The sequence below is a fragment of the Phaethon aethereus genome (genome assembly GCF_964289735.1).
Source record: "Phaethon aethereus genome assembly, chromosome: 7".
NCBI classification, from domain to species: domain Eukaryota; kingdom Metazoa; phylum Chordata; class Aves; order Phaethontiformes; family Phaethontidae; genus Phaethon; species Phaethon aethereus.
In genome coordinates, this window is record NC_138583.1 from 18,583,419 (window position 1) to 18,598,100 (window position 14,682).

At 45.4% G+C, this 14,682-nt stretch overlaps 1 protein-coding gene across 1 annotated transcript in view; it reads left to right on the forward strand.

The window, feature by feature from the left end:
- SYNPO2L (synaptopodin 2 like) overlaps positions 1 to 14,682 on the forward strand; it is a 38,000-nt gene extending 23,318 nt beyond the window's left edge. Inside the window, exon 4 of the mRNA XM_082001912.1 lies at positions 12,068 to 14,682. Coding sequence (XP_081858038.1) covers positions 12,068 to 14,403 — 2,336 coding nt within the window. The 3' untranslated portion in view covers positions 14,404 to 14,682. The remainder of the gene's footprint in view (positions 1 to 12,067) is intronic.

Consider the following 14,682-nt stretch of genomic DNA (forward strand, 5'->3'; position numbering starts at 1 on the left):
TCTTCATTGCTACCCAGTGGCTACTATGCACCCTGGTGTTTTGCTCAGTGGGGCAAGAGAATAGCCAGCAAACAGGGACTCTTTGCCATACTTTAAATGAACTACAGGAGACCACTCATACTTGTGAATAGCCAATATTTTGCCTAATATGAAGAAACAAAAGTACAAATTGGTTTCCTCCCCACTAAAACAGTAACTCACTCTCTTTAAAGAGGTGATTAATCCCTAGGGAAAATGGGGATCTTTAGGGTCTTAGTTCATCATCACTGTAAAGGGCCAAGCCACATCTCTTCCTGAGATTATTTCTGTGCTGCTTGGAGAAGGAAAGGAAGAGATAACATGACAGAAAACATAAATAAAAAAATTTGAATGAGTTTCAGGAGGTTAGTGGAAAGCAGGAGCTTGTGGCAGGGAAAATCAGACTATAGTTGTCACAAGTAATTGCTAGTGAGGTTCTTTCGTTCCTCACAGCTCCTGCAGTGTCCTCCTCTGCTCACTCCACCCTCAGAGACTTGGGATCTATATGTAGCCAGGGCTGCTTCTCCTCAACCACCTGTGCTCTCTAAGGTGCACTGTATTTTCAACCCCATCCTAAATCGTCTCCCAGGGACAACGGGCTCAGGCTTTCTCACAACTGGAAATACCAATACCAGGACAGCAGTCTAGTCCTAACTTGCTATCACACTGTAGGAATTTGTCAGTGCAAGAAGTTCTTCAAAATATCTCAATTTAAACTTATGCACTGGACTATTTTTAGTTCCTAGGACTCAAGAGCCTCTCCATGTATGGTAGGGGAAGGGAGGGAAAAATGGGTGGGGAAATTTCCACCTCTGCTTTATATGGGCCTGGCTGCCTGTGCAGAGTCATCAAAGTTACTACATTCCATATCAGAAAAGGAAATCCTTCTTGTTTAAAGCGGATGTACAGCAGCATCACTTGATGAGATGGGATGCTTATTTATAAGTGGCCTATTCATTGGAGGGTCATACAGATTACCTCTTCTAAGAGTGAGTGCAGTCACATTTCTCTGCAGAGAGGGTGAGCGCAGCAAGCCATCTATCAGGCTGTTACAATCAGTGTAAGCCACAGGAGCTGTGAAGAAGATAAAGCACCTGAAAGGCAGTGTGAACTTACTGCACCACATTTTCTACTTGGCTTTCAGCTTTGACAGTTGGGACTCTAATGATCACAGTTACATGGTTGTTAGGCTAGCTTACTGATTTTGCCATTCACTGCGGTCTAGAAGACCAAAAGGTTTAGGATAGTAGTCAACTGTCCCCATCCTACCTGCTTTAAAGTAGAATAGAAAAGCATTCTGCTCAGACCAGGAGATTAAAGTTAATTGCCTGAACTACTGATCTTACAGGAAGTCTGTTCCTAGCAGTACGAAGCAATGCTGAATAACCCTTGGCCCTTGCTACTCAGTGAGCAGCCAACCACTAGGAAAACAAGGACGACAGCCTCCATGGTTGAATCACAGATGGAGAGTCTGATCCCATTTCAGCATGCATTGGACTGGAAATCGCCTCCATTTGGGAAATCAATTTACATACACTGATGTATGCAGTCTGGTTGTATGTCTTTGCTTAAGAATATCCCACTTAATAACTAATATTCAGTTTTGAATTCTCTGCAGCTTAGAAGGCACTTATTAAAGAAGACAACAGAGAGATAAATGCTGTGCGTCTGGAGCCCTCTTCCTCCAGTTTTAGGCTTGAGTATGGCATTCAAGCTTATGCCTTCAGCTTATGTTCTTCTATCTAAAGCACAGCAGTGATATTTTCAGGCTGATGTATTAACTGATTGGGCAGAAGACAGAGGTTATAAGCTAGCGTTGTCTGTCTTGGCTAGTGTGGATGAATTTTTCCTTCTTTCTTGAGCCATCTCAGAAATTGTCACAAGTAATTGGCCATCTTCCCCAGGTATTCTTACTGGAGACTTCCAGCATGGTACCTTCAGGCATCACTCTTGTCCAGCATTTCAGTGCAGATGCTGTAGGTTGCAGCGCTGGAAGTAAGGCTGATAGAGTTCTGCTGTGCTTTACCTTTGTACCTCACTGCTAACTCCTGGTGCCCCACAGAGCCTGACAGAGACATGGATTTAGCTGAACATGTGTTAGCTCAAGATAAATCTATCTGCATATAATATTCTCTGAGAGGGGAAAGATCTTTAGTATTTGAAGATGTTTGGAGGAAAGCTGTATGTGATCCCTGAAATGAGAAAGTATATAGTCTCTTTTGTCCTAGTATTTCCACTATATGAGATACCATTTTGAGCATCTTTTTAAAACTATCAGTTACTCAGACATTACTTCTCTATGTTATTATTGTCAGCGCAGGGACTCTGACTCTAGGTCACAGTTCCTCAGACATAGTCAGAGGTCACTCATCATCCTGCTGCTGGTAAAACAATGTCAGCAGTTCTCTTCCAAGCTCATGCTTCCATGGTCCTTGCAGAGGCCCAGCTAGTGATTTTTCAGAATATGCTGCCACACACATTAAGTTAACACAGCCTGTCCTTGCACATGCACTTCTGGAGTGACTTAGAATGTGTAAGGCTGATGTGGGATGGTGGGATGAAGCCAAAATTTTGCCAGTAGTTCATATCTCAAGGTGATTAGAGCAATAATTAAACTAAAACAACTATATATATAACCCCATAGACTATCTTAGCCAAGTTGATAGTTTCTAGGGTCCAGGATTTTGAGAGCTGAGTTGAAAGAAATAGTAATGCAATCAGGCAATGGGAATCCCTCTCCCTGTCCATTGTTGTTTCCATCAGTTCTGAAAGTGATATGGGACTTGCTGATAAGGTTGGGACAAGTCTGCTCGGAGGCAACACTGAAATGAGACAAAGTGATAGTGATGGGGGAGGGAGAGGCATAAAAGGGTGAGGCAAAAAAGGACTTTGACAAGGGGTAATTAAACAACAGAGTCATTGCTCAACAAAAGTGAGAGAAAATTATAGCTAGGAAGGAGAAAACTGTCAACCTGACAAATAATCATTCTTCAGTTTCACTTAAATCCATTGTAGGAAGGGAGATCAGTTTTTTGTAAAATCTGTGAAGCTTCACTGTCATCACTGTATCTACTGCTTATGTTAACCAAGAATCTAGCCCTTTCTATAAAAGAAAGAGGAGAAGGAATGGGAGTGAGTAGATTCAGCATATCTTGATATACTGACTATACTGAAAGGACAAGGCTGAATCGTATTCTCTGTAGAGGTGAAACGTAAGGAATTAGTGAAAACTGTATCAGAATGGCCCTCAGTCCTTTCTAAATACCCTGGAATAATGGGAAGTGTCTCAGGGAAAGAGACCAAGAATAGCACCCTTCTTATAGACACAGGCTCTAGGGATAAGGAAAAAAAATATGTTTAGCTTCAGTTAGGTGAATGAAGTAGTTCTTCTGAGCACACTTTATGGAAAACAAAATGATCAGTAAAAACAACATGGGCTAATAAAAGCTAGAAAAAGAGATAGTCTTTGACCTCTTCAGTAAAATAAGACTTTGTGGCTAAAGAAATAAGGTGGACACAGTACATGTTAGCTTCTGTACGATATCTGATATGGTTCCACATGACTTTTCCAACGAGAGAAATATAGATGAGATAGGACTACTGTAAGGTGACTGCACAATTGTCTAAGAATAGAACAGAAAACATAACTATTAATGGCTTGTGATGTCAGATTAGCTAACTGGCTAAGTTGGTAGTAATGTTTCACTGGGCTTCTGAATCTAACAGGACTACCTCTATATTTTCACCCATGGAGCTTTAAACACTAACATATGTCAATCAAATGTCCTCTCCACCTCAATGTTATATGACTGGCGAGGAGACAGATGATTAAAAATCCCAACCCTCCTCTCTTCTGTCAGTGGATCTTGTCCTCTGGTTGCATCTAGACAGAACCAGCAGTATGTGCTGTGGGGCACCCCACAGCCCCGAAACTGCTACTATTCAGAACTGGGACCTCGCTGGGACACCTTGCAGCTTTTCTCTGGTCTTTCTTCCCACAGAAACCCAGGTGTGTGTGTGACACAGGGGAGGGAGGTGGGTTACCTGGATTGAGGAGGTACACCAGTATTGTCTTCCTACCTGCTTTTTCAACTGCAAACTCCTGCTAGTGAAGCTTTTTAAAGGGTTTTTGTTTCTTGAGTGTTTTATACCTAGCAAGCAGTAACAGAAAATAGCAATAATACCATTTTTAATGGATGGCCTGAGGATTCAGCAGAGATTGCTGTGCATTAATCAGCAGGTGACATAAGGAATGGAAGGTATACAGTTGTCTCATGAAAGGCTGGATTTTTAAATGTAGTAGGAGCTTGACTGATTGCAGAAAAGGACTAAAATCAATTGGATAACAAGAATATGTGGTAAGTGCTACAGTATTAACCAAGTCCCTAGACACAGATGGTGAGCATATGCTTGTCTGTATTACTAGACAGTGGATGCTGGAAACACTGAAGGACAAAGAGAATATGAATCAGTGGTACCCTGCTGTCAGACATCAAGCAATTTTGTGAGCCGCAGAATTAACAGATCCTGGTGTCCTTTTAATTTGTTTTGTATTTGATATCTCATTCTCTCATGATTAGTGAAATGCAAATCTGTCTGATGTCTCTCACATTCAAAATGACAACTCATAATCTTGCTGTTGTGTGTGTTCTTTAGTTTTTGGCATGCCTAATTAAGACTGCACTCAGGCTTGCTGGTCCTATCTCCTCTGTCCAGCCATCTATTTTCACGTAAACTTGTAGGAGCATTGTATCTTTGTGACTTCAGACTCCTAAAATTAACAAATAGACTCAAAAACTATTAGCATGAAACAGATAAGATCGAAAGACATGCAGCATGACTGCATAAACCTTTCTTAGGAAATCGGGCTAAAACTGCAAAAGACAGATTCACTAGCGCACTCAACAGGTGCTGTCCTGGCAAAAGAAAGCTCTCCTTTGGCAGTCTTGTCACAGAAGACTATGTAAGGAATATCCAGGGCCCGAGCGTGAGCTGTCAGCACAGGAAAGCTGGCCATGTGTGCTACGTTTGGCACTGAGGACACATTTCCATCCGGCTCAGGAAGAAAGACAAACTCTCACTCAACTGAGGGAGATTTTTTTGAGTGAACAAGCTATTCAAGTCTCCAGCAGGATACCATGAGACTAATACATTGCAGTCATGCATAGCAATTTCTCTGCACGCTCTCTGCCTAGCAGAGCTCTTCAGTAGCAGTGTGGGAGTTGCAGAATGGCTAAGAATGGTCAAAAATATACAAAATGACCAGGCATGGTTTTTCTCATGGGCTGTCGATTCACCTGCAGAGAGTCTTGATTTCTTCATTTCTAAAACCAGGAGACTGCAGTGAGGCAGTGTCTCACTGGGAGCTCTTAAAATCACTAGCCATTTAAGAAGAAATACTAGTTGACAAGTACTTAACTATATCTTTAATTTCAAATACAGGCTTAAGTGTTGCAGACTTGACTAGGACTGAAGAGTTTGCCTGTGGCATCCTAAATTGGAGCTGAAGCCATATCATGTTTTATATTATGCACAGATTATGTGATGGAAGTGTGCAAATATCCAAGAATGAGAAAAAAGTTTTCTGTCCCAAAAGTTTTACCACTTCTTTTAAGTAAAAGAAGATATACTCTTCTGCTTTACTGTTTGCAATCCAAACATTGGTTGAAGCTTGAAAGGTTGAAAACAGGGAAATGCTTAGAAGACCAATATAATCTATCCAAATCTTATTTTGAAAGGACTCCAGGTATGAAAAGCATGAGCTGTCTATAGCCTCTAATGACTTACTGAGATATTTGCAACGTTAGCCATGGAAAAATGACCTTGTCTAACATAAATAGCTGGAAGAACAAAATTCTAGTTGATCCCATGTAAAAAAATAGTAGACAAGTAGTATTTCATCACAGAGGAACAGGCTCTTTAACTCTGAAATTAGCAGCATGCTTATTTTCAATGGTAATGGCTTTTCTAGAATTTGGTCTTTGGTAATGAAATTTACCATTGTTTGTTTCCTAGTGAACATGAACAGCATCTGACATGTAAGCCTGCTTGTTCGGTAGTTTTCCTGAGCATACATTAAAATGCTTTCTTTCAATAGGGCCTGATCTTGAAAAGCTTTATACTTTTTACACTTCTCTTTCCTGTAGTTAGTAATGTAATTCATTTCACTTCAGTGAAATTTAGTTAAGTTAATGGAAGAAGTCTTTGTATGCTTTGCTTAATAGAAATATTTCCTTTTTGTGGATTATTCCAACAGAATTTAGTGCTTTAAAGGTTAACAAAAAGTTTTCTATAGAAATTATCACCATACCAACATTTAGGAGAGTTTTGTAAATATTCATCATACATTTGTAAATATTCATCAAACAAGAAGAGACTGAACCACTTTCATTGCTGTTCCTATAAGAGCCTCTGTATGAGGCATGACAAGTCTCTCATAGCAACATTGCCTATGGAAGTCATCTTCCTTGGCATGCAGGGGTGGCTAGTGGATTTCAGGAGACATGGTCTGACCTTCACTTTTCTAGACTCACTAACACTGGACATGGTCTGTTTGAGTCTTGGGCTAAAGTGTTGCTAAGGCTGGGACTGCTGGGAGAGAGAATTCACAGGGCAGTGTCCCTTGACCACAGCTCTGGGGTTCTCTCACAGGACCTATTGCTCGTGTACAGAAAGAGGCTATAAGACAAGACCTAGCCAAAGCGTGAGGAGATGCTGAGCAGGACACAACTGCAGAGATTTGTAGACTCCCAGCACCCTTTGTTCCCTTCCTCCCCATCCACCCCAGTCCTCACTATCAGCATCTCGTCTTTCAACACCTCTCAGTCTCCAGCGCTGGAGCTCTGAATGGTGCTGCCAAAACACCACTCCTTGGCCTCCAAACACTCCATCACCCTCCCTGGGCACAGCCACAGTCTTCAGTGGTGTAGGTAACAGCCTCTGCCATTTTAATTCAGCTAAACCACTTCACTACAGGCACCTAGGATCCTAATGCTCCTCTGTTAAATGTTCCTCAGTCCTGGTACACAACAGGAATCTGTATCATGGACTGGTTCTCCTCAGGCATGGAAGGAAATTGATAGACACAAGAAGAGAAAGCCTCTCCCCTATCTTTTCTTCCTTTATATTTGCCTGGAGCTGGGTGCTCTCTGAGGGTTTCGGACAAGGAAATTTACCTTCCTCCTGGGTGGGTTTCTCTGTCTGTCCATGTTAGACATGAGACTGTGTTAGTCTCATCTCTTTGAAGGGCTCTTTAGCACAGAAATGCTGGACATCGAGGCATGGGAAACACTAACCTGAACCTTGCACCTTTTGAACCTGAAGCTTGTACCACAGAAGCAGTGAGAGTATAGAGTATATTTTCTTATTTTAAAATTAAAGAGGAGATTCTTCCCACAGGGAGTAGATGGTGGAGGAAAGAAAGAGGGTGTTTAAGTGCCAGGTGACAATGTCCATCACACTGCTCAGTGATGAAGCTAAGAAGACAAAAATAGACAAAGTGACCTCATGGCTTTCGGCAGCAATGCCTACGAGACAAAAGAGGGGCTTTAAAAGGCTTGTGGAGCTGATAGCAAAGGGCTTGGACACCTCAGAGTTTTGGTTCCGCTCCAGCAGGGAACTGCTTTGCTTCTCTCTCATTGCCCCTCTCTCTGTTTATGGGGAGTTGTGAATTAAACAGGCTTTGTGACATGCCCAGCTCTCCAGGTCTGGACTCTGCCTTCTCAAGCTTGGATCAGCCTTATGCAGGTAGCAATGTCTCTTTTTTCTTTTCTTTTCTTTTCTTTTCTTTTTTTTTTTTCTCTTTTCTTTTCTTTTCTTTTCTTTTCTTTTCTTTTCTTTTCTTTTCTTTTCTTTTCTTTTCTTTTCTTTTCTTTTCTTTTCTTTTCTTTTCTTTTCTTTTCTTTTCTTTTCTTTTCTTTTCTTTTCTTTTTTCTTTTCTTTTCTTTTCTTTTCTTTTCTTTTCTTTTCTTTTCTTTTCTTTTCTTTTCTTTTCTTTTCTTTTCTTTTCTTTTCTTTTCTTTTCTTTTCTTTTCTTTCTTTTCTTTTCTCTTTTCTCTTCTCTTCTCTTCTCTTTTTTCTTTTCCTTTTCCTCTTTTTTCTTTTTTCTTTTTTCTTTTTTCTTTTTTTCTTTTTTCTTTTTCTTTTTCTTTTTCTTTTTCTTTTTCTTTTTCTTTTTCTTTTTCTTCTTCTTCTTCTTTTTCTTTTTTATTTTTCTTTTTTATTTTTTTATTTTTCTTTTTTCTTTTTTCTTTTTCTTTTTCCTCCTCTCCTCTCCTCTCCTCTCCTCTCCTCTCCTCTCCTCTCCTCTCCTCTCCTCTCCTCTCCTCTCCTCTCCCCTCCCCTCCCCTCCTCTCGTCTCCTCTCCTCTCCTCTCCTCTCCTCTCCTCTCCTCTCCTCTCCTCTCCTCTCCTCTCCTCTCCTCTCCTCTCCTCTCCCCTCCCCTCCCCTCCCCTCCCCTCCCCTCCCCTCCCCCCTCTCCTCTCCTCTCCTCTCCTCTCCTCTCCTCTCCTCTCCTCTCCTCTCCTCTCCTCTCCTCTCCTCTCCTCTCCTCTCCTCTCCTCTCCTCTCCTCTCCTCTCCTCTCCTCTCCTCTCCTCTCCTCTCCTCTCCTCTCCTCTCCTCTCCTCTCCTCTCCTCTCCTCTCCTCTCCTCTCCTCTCCTCTCCTCTCCTCTCTTTTTTTCTTTCTTCTCCCTTTCCTTTCCTCTTATTTTTCTTCTCCTCTCCTTCCCCTATTCTTTTGCCTATTCTTATTTCATTCTTGCTCTTTACCTTCAGCAAGTAATCTCAGTAAGATTTCTCTTTCCCTTTTTTCTTAAACTGTTGTGGGAGATTGTAGCTTGAATACCATGATCATTTTTCTGTTGGGAGGATCAGTATAATTATTTATGACCTTTAGCCTTTGATGAGAAGGAAAGTAGGAAGAAGAGGGAGGCAATTAGCAGGTCCCAGAGGGCCTTACTTGCCAGCTGCTTCAGAGCACAGGGCAGTTCAGAGCAACTTCCTAGGGAAGTTGTGTGTGAATGCTAATGCTGAGCCAGGACCGAGAGTTGGTGGAGGCATAGCCAAGACTGTCTACTGTTATATTTTCTCTGACAGTATTTGCTAGCCCAGAGTTGAGCGCCTTCATGGTACTCTGTTGACGGAAGGGGCTGCACAGACACTCACTTTGAATGGTGTAGGTCCCTACCTGTTAGCTCTCAATGACAGAAATCCTTCCATGAGTCACTCAGCACCCAGACATTATACATTCCGGACTTGACTAAGATTCTGTAGTGCTGCTATTCCTCCTTGTAAATTTAGAAGCAAAATATAAGCCAGGTGAAGTGTAGCAGCTTGTAGCAAGAAAGAAATCTCTCTTATTTCCTCCATTGTGAACAACCTACAGAGATATATGTATGCATATTTCTAAGTGGAGTGGACAGACCTTCAGGACTGTCGCTCATTTCCATCATGGACAGCATGTCTTTGAGGGCAAGTCTATGACTTCCCTGAAGAGCAGTAAGTCACCACAAAAACCTGGAAACTACTTCAGTCTTGGTTCAGCAAATTGGAGTCATTCTGTAAGGAAAGTTTTGCAGCGGGCGTTCCCTTTGCAAGTGCAAGTACAAATAGTGAGCCATTTTTTCAGCATTGATTTTGCTGTTTACAGTTTTCTGTGTGCAAAGGGGAGAAATGGACACTGCATCCACGTGAGGTGCTCAAAAACTGCTGAAGTCCCTTTGCTGAAATCCCAAAGCAGCAGCACATGCTATGGAATGACTGCAAACCTTGAGAAGAGTCTTTCCTTGTATTTGTCTTAAGCTTCCTTGGAAGGATGACTGCTCTGCAAATCAACACCTTATTTTCAGCATGGGGTGAGAGAGGGAAGCTCTTTCTGCTGTGGTTACACTGATGCAGTATAGAATGATGACACCTGCCACAATTGTGCAGCCTAGACAGGTTTTAGAGGACATCTGCAGCCCTTGGGAAAACTACTATCCTTCTTAGCTAAGCTCCCTGTCCCCCACTGCAGGTAACTGTCACATTAGCAGGTCCCCATTGAATGAACGCTCTGTGATAAAATGCTCAGAAGTAAGACGCTGAGAGAACTGAGCAGCATCCATCCTCTCCTGAGCTAACACCGTCCCCCAGCACTGCCAGCAGCCCTCTCGTCTCCTCTCGTCTCCTCTCCTCTCGTCTCCTCTCCTCTCGTCTCCTCTCCTCTCGTCTCCTCTCCTCTCCTCCCCTCCCCTCCCCTCCCCTCCCCTCTCTCCTCAAAAATGTCAGGGCTAGACAAGGTGCTACACAGTTTTTTGACAAATTATTAGATACAGGCAGTGGATGCATGTTTCATCTGTACTATCATGCCGTGAAAAAGACAATGGGAGTGAGGAAAAGGATGAAATGAAAGAAATCAGAAATTAGTCTATGGTTTAGGTATAGGTTTTTTTCATGGGTTTGGGTTTTTTTTTCTGTGCAAGGTTAGCACTGGTTTCTGTCACTGATTTAAGGCATGTCCATACTTTCCTTAGGGCAGCCGAGTTTGGTTTTACTATTGAATCTTGTTCACCCCCTGCTTTCCCTGCATGCAAGGCAGAGGACACAACGTTCCTCCCTGGGGCTTTACTGGCTGCTGGGCTGGCAGAGCAGGTGGAAAATGATTATCCCACACTTTCATGCCAGTGTCCCAACAGGTGTTGACTTTTCCAAGCAAGCCTGTCTAAGTGGATTCCTTCTGGCCTGGCTGATCAGTTGTGGAAGTCTGGGATTCTTGCTCAGCAGCAAATATTCTTCTTCCTTGCTGGGCATGGGGCACAGGCAAGGGACTGCAGCAAAGGTGAAAACATGCCTCCTGCTCTTACAGCGTGGCTGCAAAGAGCAGTGAACAGTGCTACACACAGTGCTGCTGCAAGACACTGATTGTAGCTGGCACTGCAGGGCCCAGAGCAGGAGCAGCCCAGCTGTGCCTGCAGAGCATCTCTCCCACTGCACACAGGCATGGGTGCTACCAATAGCAGTGGCTACTTCCCAGCCTCTCAGGGCCAGGGGCATTGCTTGCTCCTGGGAATCCTTCATATGGGAGGAGGAAGGTCTACAAAAGCAGGGCTCCACCTTCAGGATGGTAAGTAAATGGTAAAAATTCCCAGGAGCAAGGGCATGCACTGTACAAACGCTGTGAGATATGGCCTGGGGCTCTTGGCCACATGCTGCAGAAACAGCAGGTCTAACCAGGAAACAGACCAGCCGTCAGAGTGGGAGGAGGTCGCATCCCACACCTGCTCTGTTGTGTTTGACAGGAAAGAGAAAACTGCACCTGGGTTTGTTTGCCAGGAAAGAGAAAACTGCACCTGGGTTTCTATCAGTTCCTAAAGGCACTATCAGCAAAGGGAGGAAAGAAAAATTATCACAGAATCACAGAATGGTAGGGGTTGGAAGGGACCTCTGAAGATCATCTGGTCCAACCGCCCTGCCAAGGCAGGATCACCAAGGGCAGGTTGCACAGGAACGCATCCAGTCAGGTTTTGAAAGTCTCCAGAGGAGACTCCACAACCTTTCTGGGCAGCCTGTGCCAGTGCTCCGTCACCCTCGGAGGTGGTAGTAAGGAAGTTTTTCCTCACAGTAAAGAAGTTTTTCCTCAAGTTGAGGTGGAACTTCCTGTGCTGCAGTTTATGCCCACTGCCCCTTGTCCCATCTCTGGGCACTACTGAAAAGAGACTGGCTCCATCCTCCTGACAGACACCCTTCAGATATTTATAGACATTTATAAGGTCCCCTCTCAGCCTTCTCTTCTCCAGACTAAACATCCCCAGGTCTCTCAGCCTTTCCTCATACGAGAGATGTTCCAGTCCCTTAATCATCCTCGTAGCCCTCGATTGGACTCTCTCCAAAAGTTCCCTGTCTCTCCTGAACTGTGGAGCCTAGAACTGGACACAATACTCCAGATGAAGGGCAGGGGGTGACAGTGTATTTCCTCATACGGGATGAGAATACCTATAGCCTTATCACTGTCCATCTTTGCCTACCCAGCCTCTTGCTGAGCTCTGAGCTTGCCTCTTTTTGTCTCTTGCAGAGCTCCACCGCCACGAGAGCATCCAAGAGAAGAACGTGAAAGAAGCCAAAACCAAGTGCAGAACCATTGCATCCCTGCTGACAGATGCACCCAACCCCCACTCCAAGGGAGTGCTGATGTTCAAGAAGCGTAGGCAGAGGGCCAAAAAGTATACTTTGGTAAGCTTTGGGAGTGTCGATGAAGACCGCTCCTACGAGGAGGAAGACGGTGTTTTTCCAACTAGTGAGTCTGAATTTGATGAGGAAGGTTTCTCTGATGCCCGAAGCCTAACTAATCACTCAGACTGGGACAACACTTACCTGGACATTGAAAAGTCCAAGTCTGACTCTGAACAGAAGGAAGAGAAGCAAAAAGGTTTGAGTGAGGCCTCAGGTAAAGGTGCACGGTTATTTGAGCAGCAGAGAGAACGGGCTGGGAAGTACACAATCGAGAAAGTCCCGGCACAGAAGAGTCCCCAGCTTGCCCCAGCTGCCCAGCCACAGCAGGGCACAGTGAATGGAGATATGCCTGTGCCACAGAAGGCAGACAGTGTGCCCCTCAGCATCCACCTGGAAGGTGTGCAAGTGTCCAGCAAGCAGCCAGCCACCCTCCCCGCTCAGCTCCGGGCTCCCCCTAGCCCCACTTTCTTCCTGCCTCCCCCAAGCACCCCCGACCCTTTCTCTGCAAGCACAACGAGCATGTTCAACAGGTCTGCACGGCCCTTTACGCCTGGCTTTTCTGGCCAACGCGCAGCAACATCTTCTGTCATCTTCAGGCCATCTGCACCCAAAAAACCTAGTGAAAGTTTGGGTGGGCAAAGCACAGTGGTTCCCCCTTTCTCACCTCTGGCTCCAGGAACTGGTGCCAATGCACCAGTGCCAACACACCGTGGTCCAGTCAGCTCCTCCACATCTCTGTATATTCCTGCACCAAGAAGGCCAACACCACCACCAGAGTCACAGCCAAGAGGGGGAGGAAGTACTCCAGAGACTAAGCCTTCTGCCAGCACTGCCCGGACATCCACCACCTCTATCTTTCTGTCAAGTCCCTCAAAGCCAGGAGGGGATGTGGCCTCTGCAGCATCCCAGCCACGAGTCCCTGGAACAGCCTCTTCTTCTTTGTATATTAGTCCAGCACCATCACAGCATACGATAAGCAGTTCGTCTGTGCCAAAGCAGCCTTCTCCTGTCATCTCACCAGCAATGCCACGACCTCCTTCTGAGCCCTTAACCTCCAGGGAGCAGAGGATTGCTGTGCCAGCTCCCCGTACAGGCATTCTGCAGGAGGCTCGCCGGCGGGGCAACAAGAAACCCATGTTCAGTAAGATTGAGGAGAAGAAGAATTCACCCAACCCTGAGCTCCTGTCTCTGGTGCAGAACCTGGATGAGAAGCCAAAAGGTGACCACCCTGGGGCAGGCTTTGAGTCTGGGCCTGAGGAGGACTTTCTCAGCCTGGGTGCTGAGGCCTGCAACTTCATGCAGTCCTCTGGCCGCAAGTTCAAGACCCCACCTCCAGTGGCTCCTAAGCCTCAACAGCAAGATGCTGGACTGGTAAATGGGGCCCAGGACATGCCTCAGCTTAAAGGCAAGGGGGCAGAGCTCTTTGCCAAACGCCAGAGCCGCATGGACAAGTTTGTGGTGGAGACAACACTGAAGCCAGAGTCCAAGCCCAGGACCCCCTCTCCTTCCCCTTCTCTACCCTCATCCTGGAAATATTCACCCAACATCCGGGCTCCCCCTCCAATAGCTTACAACCCAATGCATTCCCCTTTCTATCCCCTGGCAGCCAGCAAATCTCAGGCTAGCAAAGCAGAGAGCAAAGTGAAAAAGGCACCTGGCCAGAAATCAGGGATCAAGGTCATTGATTTAATGCGCCACCAGCCCTATCAGTTAAAGTCAGCCATGTTCTGTTTTGGGGATCCCCCAAACCCCAGCATTAAGGAATCTCCTGGTCAGCCGGCCCCGCAGGCTAGCTCATCCTTCCTGGCAGCCAAGCAGGTCCCTGTAAAAACAGCCAAGACCCAGGAGATTCGTCGCTTCTCCACTCCAGCTCCCATGCCAGCCTCAAGCAGCCTCGCACCCACTGTGCTTGCACCCCGCTCGGCCACCACATTGGATGAGCCAGTGTGGAGAACAGAAATGGCCTCTTCTGCCCCCACTACACCAGCGCCCTTCCAGGTGGAGCTCAGCCAGTCCCCTAAGCCATACCAGAGCTCCCCAGAGCCTGGTCAGGCAGGCCAGGGGACTTCCCCAAACGCAGCCTCAGCCTCTCGGTTTCAGGTGGCCAGGCCCAAATTCTCAGCCGCGAGAACGGGGATGCAGGCCAACGTGTGGAGGCCGAGCTTTGGCCACCATTGAGGCAGGCACCCCTCCCTTACTGTCCACGGCCCTGCAGAGATAGTGCTTGTTTTGTCTTTCATGTCAGCTCAGTATATTGGGATGAGTGACACAAAATGAAGAAAAGAGAAAAAAAAAATTACTCCCCTTCTGCACCACCATCTCCCCCAGCCTCCCCTTGGTCTCAGATGGGCAGCTTCATGGCAAGGCTTACTGGCTGTGGCTACAGTACAAGGAAGAATGTGGAGAGAGGGCACATGTGTGGTACACAGAGACTGGGAACTTGCATGCAGCAGCAAA